General features: G+C 37.9%; 1 protein-coding gene across 4 annotated transcripts in view; it reads left to right on the forward strand.

Moving 5' to 3' along the window:
* Positions 1–24,893, forward strand: part of LOC109433445 (uncharacterized) — a 314,324-nt gene that overhangs the window by 65,722 nt on the left and 223,709 nt on the right. For all 4 annotated transcript variants that reach the window (XM_029875817.2, XM_029875819.2, XM_062856424.1 and 1 more), the window contains one exon: positions 7,034–7,515. In XM_029875817.2, coding sequence (XP_029731677.1) covers positions 7,044–7,515 — 472 coding nt within the window. In that variant the 5' untranslated portion in view covers positions 7,034–7,043. The remainder of the gene's footprint in view (positions 1–7,033; positions 7,516–24,893) is intronic.

A 24,893-nucleotide genomic window follows, 5' to 3' on the forward strand; every position in this document is an offset into this window, starting at 1 on the left:
AAAAAAAAACCTTTGAAGGGATCTCTGGGAATATATCGTCAAAAACCAACGGAAAAACATTAGTAAGTAATCCTTGAAAAACATCTTAAACCAGTTTTAATAAGATGCAGGTTAAAATACAGTAAATATTTCCGACAAACTTTGTGAATATGAGTTTGTGTAAGAATTCCTGGATTAGTATCTGAAGGAATCCATGGAGGACATTTTAAAAGAAACACTAGGAGAAATGTGTGAAGAAATTCCTAAAAGGAATGAAAGGGGTTTCTGAAAAAAGTATTGGAAAATTTTATGCCAGCTCTCCTGTAATAATTTCTGAAGGAAGTCGAGGAAGATCCATAGAGGAATTTCTAAGAGAATTCAACAAGCGATTTTGTAAGATATTTAGAAAATACTCTAAAGCAATCCATGGCGAATTTTTTGGAAAAATTTTAGATGCTTCTCTTGGAGATTTCTTCAGGAATCATCGGAAGCATTTACCAAGAGAACTTTATAAATTGCTAAGAAAATTCTGTGGAAGTCCTTGGATTGTTTTATAGATAAACACTTGGAGAAATTTATAAAAGATATTCAAGAGAAATTTCGGAAGGACGCCCTAAAAGAGCTTCTTAAAGCAATCGTAGAGGATTTTTGAGAGAATCGCTGAACATCTTCCTTGAGGAATATCAAGAATTCTTCTAAACAAAACTGTGGATGATTTAGAAAAGGAATCTACAGAAGATTTTGTAGAAGAATATCGGGAAGCTCGATGGAATAATGAAAACATCTAAAGAATAAAAAATTCTAGAGATATTAACAAAAAACGTGAACAATATTTCAAAAGAACCGGTGGAAGGATTTCTGAAGGAATCTGTGGCAAAATTTAGGGACGCATTTTTTTTTATAGAAAACTCAAAAGAAATATACGGGAGAATTTCTAAAGAAATTCCTGGGGAAATGATTGAGACAATACATAAGAGATTTTCTAAGAAAAAAAATCACCACATATTTTCTTAAGGAATTCCTGAAGAAAAATTTCGAAAACCAGGAAGATTTTTCTAAATAATCTTTTGGAAAATTGCTGAAGCGTTAGAAAACTTTCTGTGGAATCTATGAAAGATTTGGTAATGGAATACTTGAAGAAATTCCTGGAAAGATTACTTTTTTAAAAATCCCTGGAAGGCTTCCTGGAACTCTTGGAGAAATTTCTAGACAAATCTCTGGGCGAATTTTTGAAGAAAGCTCACAAGAAACTCTTACAGAAAATTCTAAAAAAATCCTATTGATTTCTTTGAAACCAAAAAAAAATCAATAATAATTTTGTGAAGGAATCCCTGCTGCGAACTTTCGAATGAGTAATTTTGTAAAATTATTTTTGAGAGATTTTCTGTAAGAATTTCTGGATGACATTCCTGAGAATTTCATGGAAGATGTTGTAATGGAATCTTGGAAAAATGTAAGGAGAAATCTTATTTTTCTAGAAACCCATGGAAATCTTCCTGAAAGCCTTTCTGGATAAATTTAATAAAAAAACCTTAGAATATACTTGAAAATTACCTGGTGGTATTTCTGAAGGAATCTTTGGAAAAATTTCTAAATGAATATCTTTTGAAATATATTTTATGTGAAGTATCTGGAGAAATTTCAAAAGAAACTACCGAATGAATTCCTCGAGGTTTTTTCGGCGCTAGACGGGTTTCCTCTAGAAATGTCACAAAAAGGTTTTATAGAAATGGATAGTTTCGGAAATTCCTCCAAAAATTTCATCAGATATGAAATTCAGTAATATCTGTAGAAATTGCTTCAGATATTTTTCAGGAATATTTTATTTCATGGATTCCTGTAGAAAACCCACGAGAGATTCTTTCAGAAATTGTCCCAGAAATTCATTTGGAGGTTTATCTTGGAATTTTTTCAAAAATTATCCAAAATTCAAATATTCAATAAGAAAAAGTAGGTAAAAAACACAAATAAAATCAATATCTCTGCTCGGAGTGGAATGAATTATATTTTCAGAATGAGTGTAATCAGTTTTGTACCTTTTAATTCCGCCCTATGTTGCTTATCCTTTGACAGATACGCGTATTTCGACTACCACTTGTAATCTTCCTCAGTGTCAGTTATCCACTCTGAGGAAGATTACAAGTGGTAGTCGAAATACGCGTATCTGTCAAAGGATAAGCAACATAGGGCGGAATTAAATGGTACGAAACTGATTACACTCATTCGAAGAGGGTATTCTGCTTAGATGGTCCGAAAAGTCGGTACAAGATTATATTTTCAGATTCGGAGGGTATCACACAATGCTGCACAATGCTGCAAATCAGTGTATTGAGTTCGTTTTACTTCTCTCTCTCACACCTTTTTAAGAAAATCCTTATCGATTCCCGAAAGGCGTGCACAAAAAAAATGAGTAAATTTTCTGGAAAATAAAAAAAAATAAAAAAAAATTATAAAAATTCCTTCAAAACTTTCTCCCATTTTTCCATTATAAAATCTAACAGGGATTCGTACAGATTTCTACAGGTACAATTTCAAAAAAAAAATCTTCAGAGAATCATTTGGAAATATTCTCTCGGGGTTACTTAAGAAATTCCTCAGTAAAATATCTGTGATTTTTATTTTTTTTTTAGAAATTTCTCAATGCATTGTTTTGGAAAAAAATCCTTTTTTTCTAAAATTTTCCTTAGAATTTTTTTTTATTTCCCCCGAAAATTGCTCTGAGTTGAATTTAGAAATTCCTCTACAAATTTCACCGACAGCTTTTCAAAAAACTCCTTGAGAAAACTTTTTATAGTTGTCCGAAGCAGTTCCTTCGAGTAGAAATTATGAAAATTCTCCATGGACTCCTTTAGAAATCTTCCCACTGGGTCTTTTGGTAAATCCTTTATGGATCTTTCAAAAATTTCTTCCAGATTTCTTGATTTTTTTTTCAGTAATTCTTCAATAATTTCTCCAGAAGACACGAATTCCTCTTGGTTTTCTGAGATTCTTTCAAGAATTATTTGATAAAATTTTTCATGGCTTCCATTATAAATTCTCGCACAGTTTCCTCCAGAGATTTCCCAAAATAATTCTTCAGGCATTATCTCATGGGAAACTTCTAGGGGTTCCTTCAGAACTTTCTCAATGAATTCCTTTAGAACTTTTTATATGAATTCTTTAAGAAACTCTTCAAGAGGTTTTTCGTAATCTTTTTGATGCAACTACTCCAGAAAATATTTCATGAATTCCTTTCTGAAAATTTTCCTCAGATTTTTTTAAAAACTTATCCAGTGATTCTCAACGAAAATCTGGCAGGAATTGCTTCTGAAATACTTTCGTGAATTTCTGCAGAATTTTTCCAGAGTCCCCTTCTGAAACTCCTTTAGATACTTCTTCAAGCACATAAAAATCATTCCATACACTTTCTCAGGAGTTCTTCTCTTGATTCTCTAAGAAATCCTTCTGAGGATTGTCTCGGAAAATCGTCCTCGGATTCCTTCAGAAGTTCTTCCAGGGATTCGTTCCGGAAATCAGATATTCAGAATTCCTTTTGAAATTTCGTTAGTTTTTTTCATGAATTCTGCCAGGGATTCTTTTAAAAATCTCCAAGGTACGCTTCTGAATTTTCTTTAAATACCGCTCTATGGGCTCCTCTAGAAAATCGTCCAATGATGTTTCATTAATTCCTTCTAAAATTCCTGCTGGTATTCCTAAAAAAAAAAATCCAGAAAAAACTCCAGTGCTACTTTCAGAAGTTCCTCTAGAGGTACCTTCTTCACAAATTTCTAATAGAACTGCTTTTAAAATTATTCGATGGATTCCTTCTAAGACTTCTTCAGCGATTCGTTTAGATAATCTCCCAAGAATTCCTTCAGAACTTTAACCATGGATTTGAATCGATTTTTTAGGGAAAAAAGGAGAAAATAGAAAAAGAAAGGGATTCGAAGGAAATTTTTTTTTTAAAAACTTGCGTTTTTCAACAAATTCTTCCAGGGCCGCCTTTAGGTACTCACGCTCGTATACCATCACGAATTACTCTAGGAACTCATGCTGGAATTTCTTCAGGGATTGCATCTGTGATTTTAATTGTGTTTTTTATATTTCCCCAGTATTTTCTCCATGGATATTTACTACATTTTACCTCAAATTGTTACAGGGATTGAGCAGTAAATTTCTCCAAAAATTCTACATAAATACATTTCTGTTTTTTATTCTAAGATTTTTCTTAGAATATTTGCAGATGTTTATTCATTTGTTTCCCCCGATATTGCTCCTGGAATTCCTTTAGAGGTTTTAAATTCTTCAGTTTGATTCTTCTAAAAAAATCCTCAATTTTTTTTTTGATTTTTACCATGTATTTCCCATGGGGGATTCAGAGATTCATTTAAAGATTACTTCAGAAATCCTTTTATAAATTCCTCCACAAATTACTTCTGAAACTGCACCTTGAATATCCAGTTTCCTTCAGAAATATTTCAGAACACTCTATGAGTATTCCTAGAATTTCTTGAACAATTTTTACATTTTTTTTAAAGAAATTCCTCAAAGGTTTTTTTTTCAAAAGTTTCTTTTAGAAGTCAAAAATTCCCCAGTCATACAATTTAGGAAAAAAAAATCATCCAAATGATGTTCTTGCGGCGCAAGTCAGATAAATTGGGGCACACCAGTAAAAGGGCTCCGAAATGTGTAAATCTTCAATGAACAGCTCTGACTTTACCATGACAACGCTCACTGGTAGTCCACTCTGACTTAACGCTGATCATATATGTACACGACAGTAAATATGTGAGATGCTCATTTTATCCCATCCGTAGGATACTTAGACTCTGAAAGGAAGCAAACCAGTGGAAACAAAATCAGTTCAACGCAAACAGCTGACGTCGTCAAGTAGCTCCGTAGCTTGGAGGAATAATGAGCACCCTTCTAGGGAATTAGTAGTTGTGGGATCGATTCCCACCGGAGAATGAGGCTTTTATTACAATTTAAATTTAATTTCATGGCTTTCTCGGTCTAGGGTCAATCTAAACGGCTAGTTTTGGATTACCCTAATCCAAAACTAGCCGTTTAGATTGATCCTAGACCGAGAAAGCCAACATCTGTATACTTGTAGTATTCCGGTCGAAAATCACCTAAAATTTAATTTCATTTCATTTAAATTTGTCCCTCAACAGTTCAACAGTTCTGGCTTTTTTGCCTTTTTCATACACCAAAGTGTACTGAAAAGCTATATGTTCAATCAAAAAACGAATTTTCGATAGAAGGCTCGGAGGGTCACATGTACCGATCAACTCAGTTCGATGAATTGATATGATGGCTGTATGTGTGTCTGTTTACAAAAAAGCTCAATCACTTCCCATTGACCGATTTTTCGGATTTTAACACGAATCGAACCGGAATTTCACCGCATTGTATGCAATCAAAAATGGTCCGGATCGGTCGAGGCATTCCCGAGCTAAGGTCAACTCTGTGATCTGGAGCAGCACCGGCAGAACTGATTGTATATAAAACTGAACGAAGACCCATCATGCGACACATCAAACTGTGCCGATTTTTGTAACCTGTAGCGTGGTTGATCAGAAGTTCCACGATGTCGACCCATAATTCAAAATGGCGGCCAGATATTTAAGATGGCGGCCCACAATTCAAGATGGATGCTGTATAATTAAGTTTAAGGCTCTAAAACCATGCAATATGGTATATTTGATATGAGGAAGATGTCTGGAGCCAAAAAATGGTGACGAGAATATCTAAGATGGTGGTTCAAAATCCAAGATGGTGGCTCCAAATTCAAGATGATGGCTGTTCAATGGAGTTCTAGACTCTAAAACCATGTATTATGGATTTATTTGGTAAAGAGAAACGGCAAAAGCGAAGATGGCGATCTAAAATCCAAGATGGTGGCCCAAAATTTAAGATGGCGGCTATTTAATGGAGTTTTGGGCTCTTAAACCATGCAATATGGGTATATCTTAAAATCTAAAATCCAAAAATAACGACCGGAATATCCAAGATAGCAGTCTGAAGTTCAAGATGGCAGCTGTTTAGTGAAGTTTAAGGTTCTAAAACTTTGCAACAACTATTTGGTATGAGGAAGATGTCCGGAGTCCAAAAATGGTGACCATAATATTGAATGTAGCGATCTAAAATTCATGATGGCATTTTTTAATGAAGTTTTACGATAAAAATAGTCAGTATGGGTATATTTGGTATAGGGAAGAAGTCCATGGTCCAAAAATAGCATCCAGAATATCCAAGAGGCAATCTAAATCCTGGCGGCTTAAAATTCAAGATGCCGGGGCCCGTGGCGTAGTTGGTCACACGTTCGCTTCATATGCGGATGGTCATGGGTTTGATTCCCAGCCCCGGCACTTGCAATTTTTCGCCAGTTGCTTTTCCCCCGAGAGCAACTGACGCTGACCCTCTTCTGAGCCCAATGGCTCAAACGGACCCGGATACCTGGACATCGGCGAACTGCTACTCATAATGCACCCCCAATCGGACTGGAAAGGAACAACGGCCATCCATCATCATCCTTGTGCTCATCATTCTACTAGGTATAAAGTAGAAAAAGTGAAAGCAGCAGAAAGGCAACCAGTTCGATAAAGTAGAATAGAATGTAGGAGCTGTACAAAAAAATGTAAGTGCAGCTGTCAATTGAAATTGCTCACGTAGTGCCCCAGTGGACAATAGAGCTGTAAATTAGGTTAAGTTATTAAAAAAAAAATCAAGATGGAGTTTACTCATACACTCGAATATTCCAAGTAACACACTTGTCACAGAAGAGTCACGGCGGCGCAGGTTTTTGTTGCGCAGAAGTCACTGTGACTTACTTCTAACAAATAAATACTAACTTGCTAGAAGTTAGTCACACTGACTTCTGCGCAACAAAAACCTGCGCCGCCGTAACTCTTCTGTGACAAGTGTGCTACTTGGGATGATTGAAGAATGTCGGAGATTTGTGTTTGATGGAATCATTTATCATGCGACAATATATTTTACACATTGTCTCCAACACTATCAAAAATATCTCGGTACTATTCTAACATGCGTTCCGTTTCCCCCCTCATTTCAGAGACTCTCGGATGGATGAGTGGAAATACTTAATCGCGCTGCTGGTTGCGCTGTTAAGCCTTCGACTCCCAACGGTAGATTCGATCAAAGATGGCAGCAGTAGTGGGAGCAGTAGTGGGACACCGACGGCAACAGCAGCATCCCTGGGCAGCGCAACCGCACGGTCTACCGGGGGCCGCTCTCAGGCTCCCCAGGCGATAGCTTCCCTCTCGTCGGCATCGATAGTGGCAGCCCTCGCTGCTCGGCAGAACAACGCAGCCGCTGCTGCTGCTGCTGCTGCCGCCGCCGCCGCCGCTGCCGGTGCTGGTGATGGTGGTACTAGTGCTAGCAATGGGAACAATGGTGGTCCAACCTCCGTTCCCAACAACCGGTGTAATTTGGCCCAGTTTCGATGCGGCAACGGAACGTGCATAACTTCGTCGAAATACTGCGACGGAAGCTTCGATTGCCTGGACAAAAGCGACGAGCCCAAGTTCTGCACAGGTGAGTGGATGGGGCGGGATGTAGGGGAAAGGGAATTTTTTATGTAGGTAAAGCAATTTCATGGTGGAGGATGATCCATTTTTATGATTATGAAGATGGAAATGGAATTGAGTTTCCAATGTTGGTCTAGGGATTACCGCGCCGTCGGAATGTGTACGAATTTGTCTAAATTTCCGAGAAAATTCGATCGTCCCCACAGGAGTTATGGTCACATATTCGAAGGGAGCTTTAACGTTTATGACGATGTTGGAACGTGTGAGTGGTCGAGTTCTATCTCACGCTGCACAATGGTCGAAGAAGCGAAATTCAGGAAATGGTGTAATTTAAGCCTGGATAACGAAAGCAAAAAATGTCCTTTGTTAGCGGAAGCAATGCAGGGTCGACTTTATTGCCTGAAGTGTAGAATAGAAGCGGAATACGAGGAAATGCAACTGTTGTGTCGTTCTCAAGAAACACGGAAATTCTACTCAACAATGCTGAGTGGTTGAATGGTGGAGTCAGCACTTCCACCGAGCACCAGAAAGGCGTGAATAACGTAGGCACCCTTTATAAACTTTGCTAAAAATTCTTTCAGGTATTTTTTTAAATAAAATTCTGATTTTAGACCATTGTACATAACTTCCAAGTAAAACACAGTGGGTACCTGCTGCGGAAAAATGTTCCAAGCAAACCGTCGATATTTCCTCTACGGAGCCACCATTCAGCCCCGGACAAAACACACATTCGACGTCCCGTATGACGACGATGCTTTGACGAGTGTCGTCACACCGTATCGTCCTCGCCGTCGTCGTCGACGTTGCCGTCATCTCGCACGGCGAGTGTCATGTTTTTCGGGGCCAGGATATTAGCTGCCTAATTTATGGTCTCGGGGACAATAGCTGGTGCCCAGCCTACGCATATGTCGTCCCGGTCAACCACGTTCGTTCGCATTCTCCTCGCAGATAGAGGTTATGTTCCGTAAAATATGGAATAGAGCCCATTCGGTAGGGGCACGTGAGTGAGATTCGCATCGCTATCTTGGTTTCGGTGGGGCTTCCGCCGCCGCCGCTGGATGATGTCCGTTGCTGGGTGAAGGCTGGGGCATACGGCGCATAAGCTTGTAGAATTTATGGACAATTGAATATGATTTTCGGGCAGGCGACGGATTTTTTGTTGCCTTCATGCGTGGACATATACCGAACGGACGAACACAGGTCCTACGTGGGGAAATGAAGGTGCTTAAGTTGTAGCTATTTTTATGGCCAGCACAGGTATGAAATTTTTTCTAGGTCGAGAACTGTTTTGCTTTTATGAAATCAAACATTGAATAATTGGGGACTTATCATAGAATTTTGTATACGTGCCTGTAGTTTTGGTGCTCAACAGCATAAAAAGGTAGAATATGATGCAAAATATGTTTTCTGGATATCCTAGGTCATCCAAACTATTCATGAGTTTAGATCTTAGGATCTAGGATCGGGTGTAATGGAAACTTCTTTCATAATACAAAACAACAGTTTGTAATCTGTCATGTCCAGTAAGTCTTCTGAAAGTTCAATAGACAGTACCAGATCAGTCAGGATGTCCTAGGTCATCCAAACTGTTCTTGGGTTTAGATCCTAAAGCCTGCGGGTGTAATGGTCAAGGATGGGAACACTCACTTGCATTTACATTCACTTGAAGTTTTCTCAGCTCAGAACCGTGCAATCAAGAAACGATGTATGGACGACTTTTGCCTTTTGGTTTTGTCTAAAACTTTGCCGAATGGAGTAGGGGTCGCACACGCATACCGAAGTCGTGAGGGAGCTTCGAAGGCAACTCTCCACGAGGTGAATGTAAATTACACTCACCTCGTGGAGAGTTGCTTTCACAGCTCTGTCACGATGTTGGGATTCGTGTACGACCCCTACTCCATTCGGCAAAGTTTTAGACAAAACCACAAGGCAAAAGTCGTCCATACATCATTTCTTGATTGCATGCTTCTAAGCTGAGAAAATAGCAAGTGAGTGTAACTCTTCGCAAGTGAGTGTTCCCATCCCTGGTAATGGTAACTTCCTTCATTATCCCTTTCGGGACGGAGCGCAAAAAAGTGAAATTTCCATACAAATTGCTCAACTTTAGCTTTCCAGAACTCTTAGGTTTCCCAAAAAAAAAAGCAACAATTAGTTTTCCTCATTTGAAAGAACTACTCTTTATCTTACGATTTATAGCTTTGACTACCAAAATAAATCAGAAATAAAAAATATGCGACAGATAAAACTTTTTCATGTTTTACGGTTTTTGCCTACTTTTTGTTTACCTTGTTGTGGTAAATTTCACAGGCAACGTAAACAATAGTTTGTTTTCACACAAACAAGTATAAGTAATGGCTGAATTATTGAAACAGTTTACATCACATAAAACAAAGTATAAACAGATGAAAAAAATATACAATACTGTTACCGCTCAACAGCACAATTGTGCTGGTTCGTCACGAAAGGGTTATACAAAGCTACTGTTCTTGATATGGCTTTGATCACCGCTTACTTGATCTTGTTCGATTTTAATTGGTGTTTCTCGGTGATGATATTAAATTAAAATCGTAATTTGGTTTTACGTTTCAACCTACTTTTATTTTTTGGTCATCCTCAGAAAATTTCCGCCGCGCCTGCATTCTTTAGGGCGGCACACTTAATTCTGAATTTAGTGTGCCGCCCCAAAGAACGCAGGCGCGGCGGAAATTTTCTGAGGATGACCGAAAAATAAAAGTAGGTTGAAACGTAAAACCAAATTACGATTTTAATTTAATATCATCACCGAGAAACACCAATTAAAATCGAACAAGAAAGCTACTGTTTGTAATCTATCGTGTCCAGTAAGTCTTCTGGAAATTCCATACACAGTATCAGATTAGTCGGGATATTCTACGTCATCCAAACTATTCTTAAGTTCAGAGTTCAAAGTTTACGGGTGTAACGGTAGCTTCTTTCAATATGCAAAGCTACGATATGTAATCTATCATGTCCAGTAAGTCTTCAGAATGTTCAATGAACATTATCAGACCAGCTGGCTTCATCCAAATTATTATGATGTTCATCTATAGCAATGGAAGTTTCTGTTTTGCCTATATAGAGTTATGTTGTATAATCTATTATGCTTACTGGAGCTCATAGAATACAATCAGAGACTATGGCATCGGGATATTCAGAATCGTACACACTGTCCTGCAATATATAACTTTGAGTCTACAGTCATAATACTATACGTTACACAGCATTACCAATCGTAATGATTGTAGCCAAACACCGCACTCCTGCACACCGCCAAAGATGGCCCTGCGAAGCCCACGCTCGAACGCTTTGAGTGCTCGCATGTCCTTCTCGAGTCCAAGCCTCATACCCGTGTTTGAGAAACTACTATCATAGCCATGGTGTTTCAGAACTGGTCTCCAGAACACTCGAGCTCAATAAAATGCCTTGTATCCTTCAACTATTCAGTGAACATGATTGATTTTGTAGGGTTAATTTATGAAGCTGCGAAGAATATTTATACAAATGTTAACTGGAAGTTCTTAGCTGTTGGGAAGTTAAGTAATCCTGAAATATCTCAAAGGTATTTTGGAATCGCTCTGAGTTTTGCAGAAGTTCAAGGATCTGGGTGAGTTAGACTAGCTAACGTAACTTTCCATAGCACAAACAATTACTACAACGAATGCAGATTTCAAAAGAAAAAGTTTGTACAACCTTAAATATTTCAAAGGTATAGCACAATGCCCACTAGTCTTTGAAGAATATAAGCAAATATGTATTTCATTTCACATAATTCATTATGTATCATTATTAAATGTGGCAGGCCAAAATAGTAATTGGAGTTATGTACTCCATGAAAGATTGGATGACCTAAATTATCTCAAAACTATCATAGAGTAGCTTAAGAGTTAAAAGGTTCACGGATCATATTTGGTTGTGTAACGTTACTATCTTTAACGAAATCACCAGTGGTTGTTTTTATCAACAAAGCATCTTTACAGTAAGGAAGACCCATAATATCCCGAGAATATTCAACAACGCTTATTGTTCCTCGAACAACTTTGGTAAATACAGTTGATTATATAACACTACATCGAATGAGTGTAATCAGTTTCGTACCTTTTAATTCCTTCCTAATTAGGGCGAAATTAAAAGGTACGAAACTGATTACACTCATTCGAAGAGGGTATTCTGCTTAGAGGGTTCGAAAAGTCGGTACAAGAATATATAACACTACTTAAAGCACAATGGTTGACCTGAAGCTATAGTCTCTGGAGTAGTTTGGTTGTTAGTTTGGAATATCTCAAAAGTATCTAGGAATGACTCATGAAAATACCAGGGAGATTACAGGTTACAGTTGGATGTGTAATGTTACAGCTCATTGTGAAAACAACTACTGTTACTGTCAAGAGATAAACTTCCGGACAGTTTGGACGACCCTAAATGTCTCAAAGGTTTATATTAATATCTAGTAGACTTAAGGTTGGTCCAGTAACCACGATTGATTATGCAACGGTGCTCAGTATATCGGAAATGGCTACTGCTACGAGTGTAGACCTGAAGTTCTGAATTCTAAGGTAGTGTTGTAATGCTAATATTTATGCCGCAAACACATGCAATTATCCTTGTAGATCTAAAAAACTTCACCATAGGACAGTTTGGACGACCCTTAATGTCCTAAAAGATTATAATAAAATCTAGTACACCAAAACCTCCATTTAGGTAATGAGTCGGGACTGCCTAAATAGAATTTTTACCTAAATGGATTCATTACCTAAATGGATTCAGTCTATTACCTAAATGGAGTACAAGGTTGAAAATAAATTCAAGAAGGGAGATTGACTAGGAGATTTAAAGGGGGTCATGCGGAGTTTCAGAGGACTTTCAAGGGAATCTCAGGAAAGGAGGGGCTTTAGGGTCATTTTCGGGGGTTTTGGAGGGTCTCAGGTCAGGCTTGTCATTCAAATGACTAGAAGGGCACGAAACACGAAAAACCCTGAAAAATTCCGCCAGATTGAAAAATTGTTGAATGTCGGGTCAAAGTTGGGTCAATTTTTATCGTATGTTGGGCCATTGTTGGACCAACATCGAACAACTGTTGGGTCTATATTGGGTTTGCCGGCCAAAATGAAAACAGGTCAATGATAGGTTGATGTCGGGTTTGACGTCATCAATGATGACCAATGACAACCAAATTCCATTTAGGTAACGTTACCTAAATGGAGGGACCTAAATAGATTTTACCTAAATGGATCCTACCTAAATGGAGGTTTGAGCACCAAAACCTCCATTTAGGTAACGAGTCGGGACTGCCTAAATAGAATTTTTACCTAAATGGATTCATTACCTAAATGGATTCAGTTTATTACCTAAATGGAGTACAAGGTTGCAAAGAAGTTTAAGAAGGGAGAGTTACTAGGAGGTTTGAATGAGGTCATGTTAGGGTCACGTGGAGGGAGTTTCAGATGGCTTACAAGGAGTTTCAGAAGGGGAGAGGTTTCAGGGGCGTTCTCGGGGGTTTTGGAGGGTCTTAGATCAGAATTGTCATTTAAATGACTAGCTGGGCACGAAACACGAAAAACCCTGCAAAATTCCGCCAGACTGAAAAAATATTGAATGTCGGGTCAAAGTCGGGTCAATTTTTATCGTATGTAGGGCCATTGTTGGACCAACATCAAGCAACTGTTGGGTCTATTTTGGGTTTGGTGGCCAAAATAAAAATAGGTGAATGATAGGTTGATGTCGGGTTTGACGTCATCAATGCTGAAGCTGATATCAATTGAATGATGGAGGGATGCTTATCTCAATTTCAGCTGGAAATGACGCTGGATACTAACACTTTTCAACACAGCAAGGAAGGGGGGGGGGGGTTAAGGGGCATATCTCAACCCCCTCCTCTTCCCCCATATCCCCTTAACGCCACTCACTACTTCTTTCCCGTAAACAAACCTTATACCTAATCTTAAGTACTCCAACTGATCTGAACACAGTCAAATTCCATTTAGGTAACGTTACCTAAATGGAGGGACCTAAATAGATTTTACCTAAATAGATCCTACCTAAATGGAGGTTTGAGTGTAGAAATTCTGGAGGAATCTTTCGATATTTTCTTAGAAATTCCGAAGTTAATTCTTCTGAGCAATTATTAAGATTCTTGGCAGAATCTTTTGAAAAACTCCTGGAGAATCCTTCGGAAAATCTCATGGTGAAATCCTCAAGCAAATTTTCAGAAAATCTTAAGATGAACTTCAGGAATAATGATCACAGGAAATTCTGAAGTAACCCTTGAAGGGATTCTATGCAGGATTCTGGAGGAATTTCTAGTGGAGTCTTTGAAAATCCATGAAAGATTCCGTCAAAGAACTCTCGGAGAAATTTCTGGAAGATTTTTGGAGTCATTTATTGAAAAGTTTATGACCAAATCTGCTGACAAATTTTTGGAAGAATTTTATGACAAAGTCATTTGATAAACATAAATGGAGTTTTTGACGGAATCCTTAGAGAAATAAATAGAGGAATTTTAGAAAAAAATATTGCAAAAAATTCTGGTGAAAGTCTTGTATGAATCATCAGAGGAAGTTCAGGAGAAATTATAGCAAAATTTTTGAAGGAATTCTTGTTGAATCTAGGAGGAATATTCGACAAAATTCTTGAATCCAGGGAAAAATCGGAGGAATTAAAACAATCTCTCCTGGAAAATTGTAATAATCTGTACAATATTTCCAGTATCCCAAAATTTTTCTGCAAAACTGTTGAGCATTCTAAAAATTCTTCAGTTTCTATGCTGAAAAAAAAACAAAGGTTACACGTGCTTCGAAAACAATTAAAGTATAACAGTTTATAAATTACAGGGGAAAATCGAAGCTCGTCGTATTTGATAATATATAAATTAATAAAGTTCGATTATTTTGGGACTTCAAATCTCTCCGGAAATTCCTCCAGGAATTCCTCCGCAAATTCCTCCAGGAATTCCTCCGGAAATTCCTCCAGGAATTCCTCCGGAAATTCCTCCAGGAATTCCTCCGGAAATTCCTCCAGGAATTCCTCCGGAAATTCCTCCAGGAATTCCTCCGGAAATTCCTCCAGGAATTCCTCCGGAAATTCCTCCAGGAATTCCTCCGGAAATTCCTCCAGGAATTCCTCCGGAAATTCCTCCAGGAATTCCTCCGGAAATTCCTCCAGGAATTCCTCCGGAAATTCCTCCAGGAATTCCTCCGGAAATTCCTCCAGGAATTCCTCCGGAAATTCCTCCAGGAATTCCTCCGGAAATTCCTCCAGGAATTCCTCCGGAAATTCCTCCAGGAATTCCTCCGGAAATTCCTCCAGGAATTCCTCCGGAAATTCCTCCGGAAATTCCTCCAGGAATTCCTCCGGAAATTCCTCCAGGAATTCCTCCGGAAATTCCTCCAGGAATTCCTCCGGAAATTCCTCCAGGAATTCCTCCGGAAATTCCTCCAGGAATTCCTCCGGAAATTCCTCCAGGAATTCCTCCGGAAATTCCTCCAGGAATTCCTCCAGAAATTCCTCCAGGAATTCCTCCGGAAATTCCTCCAGGAATTCCTCCGGAAATTCCTCCAGGAATTCCTCCGGAAATTCCTCCAGGAATTCCTCCGGAAATTCCTCCAGGAATTCCTCCGGAAATTCCTCCAGGAATTCCTCCGGAAATTCCTCCAGGAATTCCTCCGGAAATTCCTCCAGGAATTCCTCCGGAAATTCCTCCAGGAATTCCTCCGGAAATTCCTCCAGGAATTCCTCCGGAAATTCCTCCAGGAATTCCTCCGGAAATTCCTCCAGGAATTCCTCCGGAAATTCCTCCAGGAATTCCTCCGGAAATTCCTCCAGGAATTCCTCCGGAAATTCCTCCAGGAATTCCTCCGGAAACTCCTCCAGGAATTCCTCCGGAAATTCCTCCAGGAATTCCTCCATGAATTCCTCCAAGAATTCCTCCAGGAATTCCTCCAGGAATTCCTCCAGGAATTCCTCTAGGAATTCCTCCAGGAATTCCTCCAGGAATTCCTCCAGGAATTCCTCCAGGAATTCCTCCCGGAATTCCTTCGGAAATTCCTCCAGGATTTGCTCTGGAAATTCCTCCAGGAATTCCTCCGGAAATACCTCCCGAAATTCCCGCGGAAATATCTCCCGGAATTTCTCCGGAAATTCCCCCCGGAATTCCTCCGCAAATTCCTTTAGGAATTCCTCCAGGAATTCCTCCGGAAAATCCTCCAGGATTTGCTCTGGAAATTCCTCCGGAAATTCCTCTGGAAATTCCTCCGAAAATTCCTTCAAGGAATTCCTGAAGAAATTCTTTAGGGGAAGACCTGTAGACATTCTTGAAGGAATTCCTGTTTGAATTTTGCTCCCCCGAGCATATATCTGAAAACCTGGTCCAAGGATGCATCCACTTGTTTTGTGTGAGTAAGCAAACAACTAGTAATAACCTTTGATTTTTTCTCTGGTTTTCTGTGGTCACAAGGCATGAACCGAACAGCATTGGAAGTTTTCGTAGGACTGTTAATTGAAATCTTTTGTTGCTTCTGTTGATGTGAGTAAAATGACTTGAAAACATAACATATAATAATTTGACATAGAAGCCAACATCATCATCATCATCATCCGGAAAACCTTCCTCGCTAAGAACCCGACTCGAAAACTGCAAAATTTCTCCGTAATTACTTACCGTGCGAGATAATTCAGTGCTACTCGCAAACTAGGGCCAACCATTTTGTGTGATAGGTAGTTAGGTAAGTACTTTGAGAATACTAGTCTGCACGCTAGCTAGCACCGCACCGAGGACCTAAAATTCCTTGGAAATAAAGTGGTACACCGACAGAAAAGTTTTAGTAAAGTTGATGTATTGACAAGTGTTTAATTTGATTCAAGTTAACTGATTATTCACAAGTTGAGTAGCTCATAATTGAGATCAATAAACGACTTTATTCCACGGATTACGGTAGGCTGCTTTTGTACAGGGCAACATAGTTCATTATTTTTGTCAATTGGATCTCAAGATGGCTTTTATAGATCAACAATACCTCTGCAATTCCACAATTGTTACAGAAAAGAAGATTTTATCCAGGAAAAAGCTAGTTATTTTTCATGTGCATGTCATATTTCATGTACCTGAACGCTGGAAAAAGAGCAACTTAAGTCGCCACCCTCCATCCTCCCAACATGTCAGTCGTGAACGTTACATGCGAAATGTTCGTTTTGTTTAATTAAAAAAGTTTCCTCCGTACCTACAGACTCTTTCTCTCCCACGCTTTCACATACACACACACGCTCACTGACAGAGGAATTATACCTTTCTAACAAGTTGACTGGCTGCTGCTGTTTTACCTCGACAAAGTCTCGAGGCAGGCAGGCGAAATTTTCGCTGACTGCCAACAGCAGTAGCAGCAGCAAGAGCAACGTTAAAGACTTTATAATCTCTCAGACAGTTTCAGTTTGCAGAACTACTTTAAAAGCAGTTTCGGTCCCGTTACACGAGCTGGCGGCATACCCCCATGTGGGTTCCTGGCACCTTCGAGTGCGCATAGTTGAGGGTGCACGACGTACACGCATTTTCCACCGACCAAGGAGACTTGTCTTGATTGTGGGTGGTACCTACGAAACAGTTGTTTGAAGTTTCAGCTCCCAGCAGGTAGAACACGGAACCGGAAGTGGACTTGGTAGGGTGAGGCGTACCGCATAAAACGGGGCTCTGTAAGCTATATATCAATCAACAGGAGGTCGATTTCTGTTGCATTGTGGGGCTTTTCAGACGGCTTGTTGGTAGGAAGTTGCTGCCGGAATGCAGCACTTCCGATGTTCGGGGCGGTAGGAGGTCGACTGTTCGATATGTGAAACTGTAATTGGAGGGAAAATTACAGCCGATTACAGCTGCCGGAAGTGTCCGTCAGGAATCATCACTGACGACCGGTTAATTGAGGTGGAAAATGAAAGAAGATTGATGCAAGCTGTGTAGCTTTGTACGCGTTAAATGTGAAAGTCTTTTTTAATAAGAACACAAAATTGTTAACATTGAATTGTATTTTTCACACAGTTTCAATACTTAAACATACAGGGGGTGACAAAAATGTTTGGGATAGGCAATTTTTTTTTTCTCTCACAAGAAAGTTGAAAACACTGTAACTTTTCATAGAGTGCATAAAAAAATCTCAAATTTTGAGTGTTTGATAACCTACTATATGTGCATCATTGGTACAATTTTGAGCTCGATTGGTTATTTTTTTGCAAAGCTAGAATCGTTATCGTAAAACACTATTTTTTAAGCAACTTATTTTTGAGCTGAAACAAAGGTACTTTTTGAACGTTGAAAAAAGTTATCATGGATTGAAACTTTTTGGATCTTTCTTTAAAAAAATGTATTTTTTTACATTAATGTCATTAAATTTTAGTATTTAGATGTTGATAAACGTTAAAAATTTCATTCAATTCGGTTCTCTGGTTTCCGAGATATGACAGTTCAAAAATTAGTTGTCTTAAAAATAGTGTTTCACCAGAACGATTCTAACTTCGCGAAAGATTAACCAATCGAGCTCAAATTTGTACCAATCATGCACATATAATAGGTGAACAAACATTCTAAATTTTAAAATTTTTGATGCACTATATGAAAAGTTACATCATGTTGAACATTTTTGTGAGAGAAAAAAAGTTGCATATCCCAAACATTTTGGCCATCCCTGTATGTACAGGCATAACTCGATAGCACGAACGATATTCCTGGAGGTATTCTGGAAGAAATTCCTGAAGAAATCCTGGAAGTCCCGAAAGTATTACAGAAGAAATTCTTGGAAACTCCTTAGAAATCTCTGAAAGAGACCCTGGAATCTCATAAGGAATCGCAGAAGAAACTCCTGGAAAAATCCTTAAGGAATCCCAGAAAGAATTCCTGGAGAAATCTCGATACCAACACCTAGAGGAATTTCGGAACTGAAAGAAACTTGAAACTTGAAGAAGTCCCTAAAGAAAGCGAGAAAGCGAAACAATTGAATTGGTACAGCCTATATGGCAATGCAAGCCGCAGTTGCTAAAGATTTTTCTAAGTTTTTAACGTTTTGTGACATTCTTATTTACGTTTCGGACTTCAAGAGATTTCATTCAGAATTTCTCAAGGAGTCCCTGGAATTCTCCAGGAATTTCATCCGGGATTCTGCGAATAGTTCATTTTAGGATGTCTCTGGATTTTTTTGGGCTTCCAGATGGTATTCCTGGAAATTCAAGTAACTTCACCCAGAATTTCTCTAGGAGCTCATTCGGAAATGGTATCAGAAATTCTTACCGAGATTTCTTCAAAAACTTCTGCAACAATCCGTAAGGATTTATTCCTGGAATTTCATACGAAATTCTTCCCGGAGTATCTCCTGAGAATTTTTCAGGAATTGCTTCTGAAACATACTGAAAAAACTTGTAATTAGGCGGCACGAAATCCTGCTAATTGAAAAATTGAGAGATGAAAATTGTGAAAAAATCGCGTTCTGGTGCGATTCGAACCCACGACTCCGTATTTGATAGACTGGCGCTTGAACCAACTAAGCCACAGTATAGGTAATGATTCTACGGAACAGAAAGCCAAACTGGCTCCGAAGCCGCACCGTGAACACTCCTATTTTACAAACTCGTCTCTCTTTCGGCTTAGATGTCAATCCACAACACTCTTCTGTTTGTGCCCAATAACTACAAGTGAGAGCGAATTACTTTTATGAAGCCGAGACTTACTCTCGTACTCCACATACCAAGCCACCGTGCAGTTTGTTTTGCTGGTGTCTAATTAGTATGCGTCAAGAGCTCGGCACGGTCGGACGCTCAGAAGACTTCTGAAACCCTTCCAAAAATCCTACAAGAACTTCATTCAGTGTTCTTCTAAATGCTTCTCCGAGGTCCCTCCAGGAACTTCTACCGTTTTTTTTTCCGGGAGCTGCTTCTGATTAAAGTATTCATTCTGAGATTCCTGGAATAATTGAACCAGATAATCTTTCTGGGATTTTTCCAGGATTCTTTCGGAACTTCCTTCCGGGATTCCTCCGGGAATTTCTTCTGGGGAATTACTTTTCAGGAACTTCTTCCGGTATTCCTTTTATAGCTTCTTCTAGGAATTCTTTCAGAAACTGATTCCCGGATATCTTCGAGAACTCTTTCCAGGAATCATCTAGGGAATCTCTTTTAGTTTCTACCAAAAGCTCCGTCAGACCCTTCTAGAATTCCTACAGATGTTTGTAATGGAAATCTTCCTGGAGTTTATTATGAACTTTTTGGAGTATTTTGTTAATAGAATTCCTCATATAGTTCCTGTAGGATTTCCTTGAATAAACACAGGAAAAAGCGACTTAGTTATAGCTCCCTGATGAATCCCATAAATCCTAGAGGGATTCTAGAATAAGTTTGTGGAGAAACCACGGTGTAGTGGAATTTTCCATAACATCTTTTACTTAGTGACAAATTATAATTTCCCACGAGAAATTATAATTTGCGCTTACCTAAGCACCAACGTGCCAACATTTCGTAACCTTGTTGGCAAGTATCATTTTGCATCCGTTGCGCGGTCCAAATTGACCACGCAGCAGTTATTTGCCCGCGCGTGTATTCATGCTTTATTCTAATCTAAAAGTTTGAATGTAAAGTCAAAAGAGAAATAAATTCATTCTACGTACAACCAGCAAGTGAGTAACTTCATCACTCTCCAACGTATCCACGTCCTTATACTACATGGCTGACCGCGCCAAGCGGCCGAACAAGCCAAGCCTTCTCCAAACTAAGTGTCTTAGAGTGTGAGCTGATGAGAGATTATGGCTAACGACGGCTGCGGTGTTCGTCCAATGCAGCGAGGTGTTTTTTTTTTTCTCGCAGTGCAGTGAAACAAACTCTGTGGCAGTAATTTTAAGGGTTTGTGCATCTAATCATGGACTCTGAAGAAGAGACCCTAACCATAGAGAAGAGACACAGGTTCACATTTCAGTATGTTTTTTATGTTACGTTCGCGAGGTTAACCATTAAAATAACCTCCCAATTTGGTGTGAAAGTGAGACTGTGTACTTACTGAGTAAAGAACTGAGAGAAGCTAAGAAACGATTCATGGTACCAGAGAAACTGTGTGTGTCAGCGAAGAAATACACGGCAATAACAATGCAGAAAACAGCTCGCCCAGTCCCGGGGGATCCGGAGAGTTGTGGTGGATCGAGCCGATGTTCATAGAAGTGCAGCAAGAGTATCCCGGTGAATTGGTCCAAACCGGTGAGTGTTTTTTATTACAACGTTATTGTCTGCGTGGGAGACGGATTTCAGCCTGGCACCTGAGCTGCATGGCTGCAACGTTATTATGCGCGAGGGAAACAAAGTGAACACAGAAAAACTCCAGGTTGGCATCTCTTCCGGTTCCTTCCTTGAGTCATCCCGTCATCAATCATCATAATGGTTCTTATTGCAAGTGTTGGGCTACAAATCGGAAATAAGGCATTAAAGTATGTTAAAGAAAACTGGTGAGTGTTTTTCAAATTCTTATTGTTTTTTATTAAATATGTGCTAGACAAAATCTGATTTTAATCACTATTATAAATTTAGTAGGTTTGAAATTTAGCTGACAACTAAGGATATATGAAAAAAATAATATTTGTTGTGTAAATGGAAATAGACGAAATTAAATTCAAAGTTGATAAAAATATTTCAGTCCTTAATTCCATCCTAGTGAATTTCAACAAGGCTCCAAATAGGACCTATAATAAACAATTCCTAATAGAAAAAAAGAAGAAATCAGCTGAAATTTGTAATTCAATCACTAATTTGCTACAACAAAATGAACAAAAATTCTCATCTACTGAACTGTCATATTATGTCAAAAGTGCAAGACAAAAATACAACAACATTACTGAAATTTTATTTTAGGAATATCGAGAAAAATTTAGTACATTCAGCCATCAAAATAAAACTAAAATATTAATTATTGGTGAAAATTATTTATACACACGTTTCAAACAGCAACAATAAGTCGAAGTATACAGATTCCATAAAAATGTATCTACAGTTGGCTAAAACTATTTTTGTTTTGCTTTCGGTTTTATATTTGCTACGGGATTTAAAATCCTCTTACACCCTCTCTATTCAAAGTAAACTATTCTTACTTCTCTCCCGTAGTCAAGGTAAATACTCCAAGGTAAATACTCAAGGTAAATACTCCAGACCAAAGGAAAGCCCTCATGAGTAGTTTCACAATTGCTTTTTATGTTCTGTGCTGTTTTTTTTTGTTGATTTAGCAAGGTTTAAAAAAGCGTGATAAAAACGAAACGAAAACCGTGATAAAATTGAGCGTGAATTTGGCGAATAGAGAATAAAATGAGTAGTGATAAAGTCGAAAAACCACTGCATGAGGCAATTATACCATTAATACAAATTAAAATGTATATAATTTATTCTTAGCCCAAATAGTAGAAGTTATTGCAAAAAAAAAAAGAAGAAAAAAAAACAATTTATAAACGTATTTTATATCTTTAAAAAAAAAATCTGAATTATTCGCCGATCTATAATGGATATTTAATAATTCAATGCGTTTCATGAATTCAATTCAACAAAACAAATATGAATGTATTTTGGCAGCTGAGTTGGTAGCAGTTTAACATTGTTTTTACTATATCAGAAAAGAAAACTGCTTAAAAAACCTGTCGAAGTTATAGTGTTTATTTTTGCATCAATGACTTTATTTTCATTATAATAAACTATTTTCATTTATAGCAAAGCTTAATTTTTTTTTCATTATTTTATGGATTAGAAACAAAATTATGTTTTACTTTATTAATACGCATTTTTTTTTAAATAATTTCCACTATTAAAAAAATTAAAATTCTAACAGTGAGTATATGAAGTATTCGATCTTCCTCTATAAAACGTGTGTTTCCGATCGATGCCACTGAGCTTTTATCGACTTTCCTTGGTAGATATAGAAAAAAAAATCGAGAACTACCTGTGCCACTCTTCAACCGTCAACTCCAAGAAACCGCTTTTACGTCCAGAGAGTAGGGCAATCAGTTCTTCAGTTTTTTTTCTCTATTGTTCTGTAACCAGATAATATTTCTGATTTCTGATGCTCAATGCTAGCTATTTAATATATTGAATGAAACAGCTTACTGATATTTGTTTCCATCTTACGATTTTAATTTCACGGATATTTAGCATATCTACCTAATTGAATAATGAGATATATGCGTAAAGCCTCGTAAAACCATCTTCCATTTTGTTTTTGAGTTTAAATTTTGAGAATCAAAATGGCAATTTAGTTTTTTTTTTCATTTTATTTTTAGAAATATTTATGTTTTATATTAAAAAACAACTTTATTGGAAGCAATCACAACTTGTTTTTTATTAGAACAAAAACTATTATTGTTTTGACTAGTTCCCAATTATCTACGTGTAGCTCTGATTTGTCTGTTTCTTTGTAAACATTTTTTCACTTACTTTTGGCTTAGCTGTAATAGCGATGGCTTTTATACTTCTTTGTTTCATCAATATAGCTATTTCCTCATTTTTCCTTACTATGCTCTTCGAACTTGAAGTGTATTCACCTCCATGATTTGGTTACTTCAACATTCGTATAAGATATTCTTATTTGGTTAGATACCAAACACTACCGTTACAAAAAAAAATGATGTTATGCTCTAAAAACGAAGCTAATGCTTCGAAAAATGAATCGCAAAGGAATGTAGAGAATATTAAATATCGTAGCCATACTATAATTGGTAATTCATCTCACAAAAACACAATATGCAAACTAAACTACAAACGAAAATAAATACATTAAATATCATGCAAATTGGAACCCTGACTAAAGTTTAAAATGAACCTCTGGAATGTTCGATACTAATTTGTAAAGCCCCAAATGTTAATATACCGATACAGAAGCCTGATCAACTTCTGTTACCGAGAATATTAATAATTGATTGATTTGTCTTTATTAGAGAGACTTTCAGCCCTTGGCTGGTTCGTCTCTCGAATAGAATATTAATAATTGGAAGCTCAAAAAAAAAAAAAAAAAAATGCATTTCAAAATCATTCATCAAATACTTTCTTATAACGAATTCCATTTGCAAAATATTTTAATAAAGGAAAAGCTTCTCCAAGATAAGTTAGCAATTTGCTAATAATAATTTTATCGTTTTATGTTTAACTCTTTACATCAAGCACTGTGAAAAAAAAAAAAAAAAAAAAAAAAAAAAAAAAAAAAAAAAAAAAAAAAAAAAAAAAAAAAAAAAAAAAAACAAACAATAACAATGGAAGCCGTTTACCCTTTGAGTGAAATGGATTTCGGTAAACCTATAACATATTTATTTATTTATTGATTTATAGCACAACTACTGGAAGAATAGGCTTAAAATCTCCAGTATGTTGTCGAAAAAAGGGAAACATTGCTTAGAGGCATTTTTCTCAAAACTATCTTGCTAAGCGAAAAGGCTTAAAATTCTTAGCAAGGTATAGGAAATAGATAAAATATATAAACAATCCTGGGTGGTAAACTAATGAATCTAGAAAGGGTTTGCAGGCCTGCACCCATAAATAAATGAATATGCAAAAACAATATAAAACGTACACCCAGATGCCCGGATGCATTGATCACCGGATGCCCAGTTGATACATAATGAATGAAAGCGACCAGACTCTAGCGTCTGTGTACGTAAAAATAATAATCCTGGATGCCTGACGATATAAGTCAGAAGGACGTCATAGAATAAGGTAATGCAAGTAAAATAAAATTAAATCCATTTCAGTGCAGTTACATCGAAAATGTAAACAAAAGTTTCTTTCCAATTCTTGATAATTGCAGTAGTTGAACGGTGTATTGTTCTATCTGTTCGTAGTTGTTGTCGTAGCGTACAAGCACACCAGTCGCCAGCTGTACGAACAGGTTGAAGAGAATGGCCAAGCTCTTCGTGCCGCTGTCGAGTTCTTCCCGTCCGCCGGTACCATGCTGCATCAAATGCTTGATCAGCGTATCGCTGTTCAACAAACTTTTCTCACAGCACTGAATCGGATTGAAAAATCGCAAAATATCCCTGAGTGAATGGATTTCTCCAAACACCAGCGATTGCGGGCTCGAAACCTGTTGCTTCGAACAGGTGGATTCGATCGCTTGCAATAGGCGTCCGATCTCAGGCACCACCCCCTGGTAGATCCAGTTGACCCGCTGGAGGTAATCCTCGGTTATCTCGTTCAACCGAGCCGCGAACAGTTGTAGGTGGAAATGGGACATCTCTCTTCCTGGGCACCTGTGGTTCGATAACAAGTACTACAACAGCACTAACTGCACTATAATCAAAGCAAGCCAAGTGTAGCCTAAAATGACCACGTTCTGCAAGCGCCAACTGCACTGGAGACCGAACTAAACCTAGTGTATGCGTATTCTTAATC

Source organism: Aedes albopictus, chromosome 3, assembly GCF_035046485.1.
Source record: "Aedes albopictus strain Foshan chromosome 3, AalbF5, whole genome shotgun sequence".
In the NCBI taxonomy this organism is placed as follows: Eukaryota; Metazoa; Arthropoda; class Insecta; order Diptera; family Culicidae; genus Aedes; species Aedes albopictus.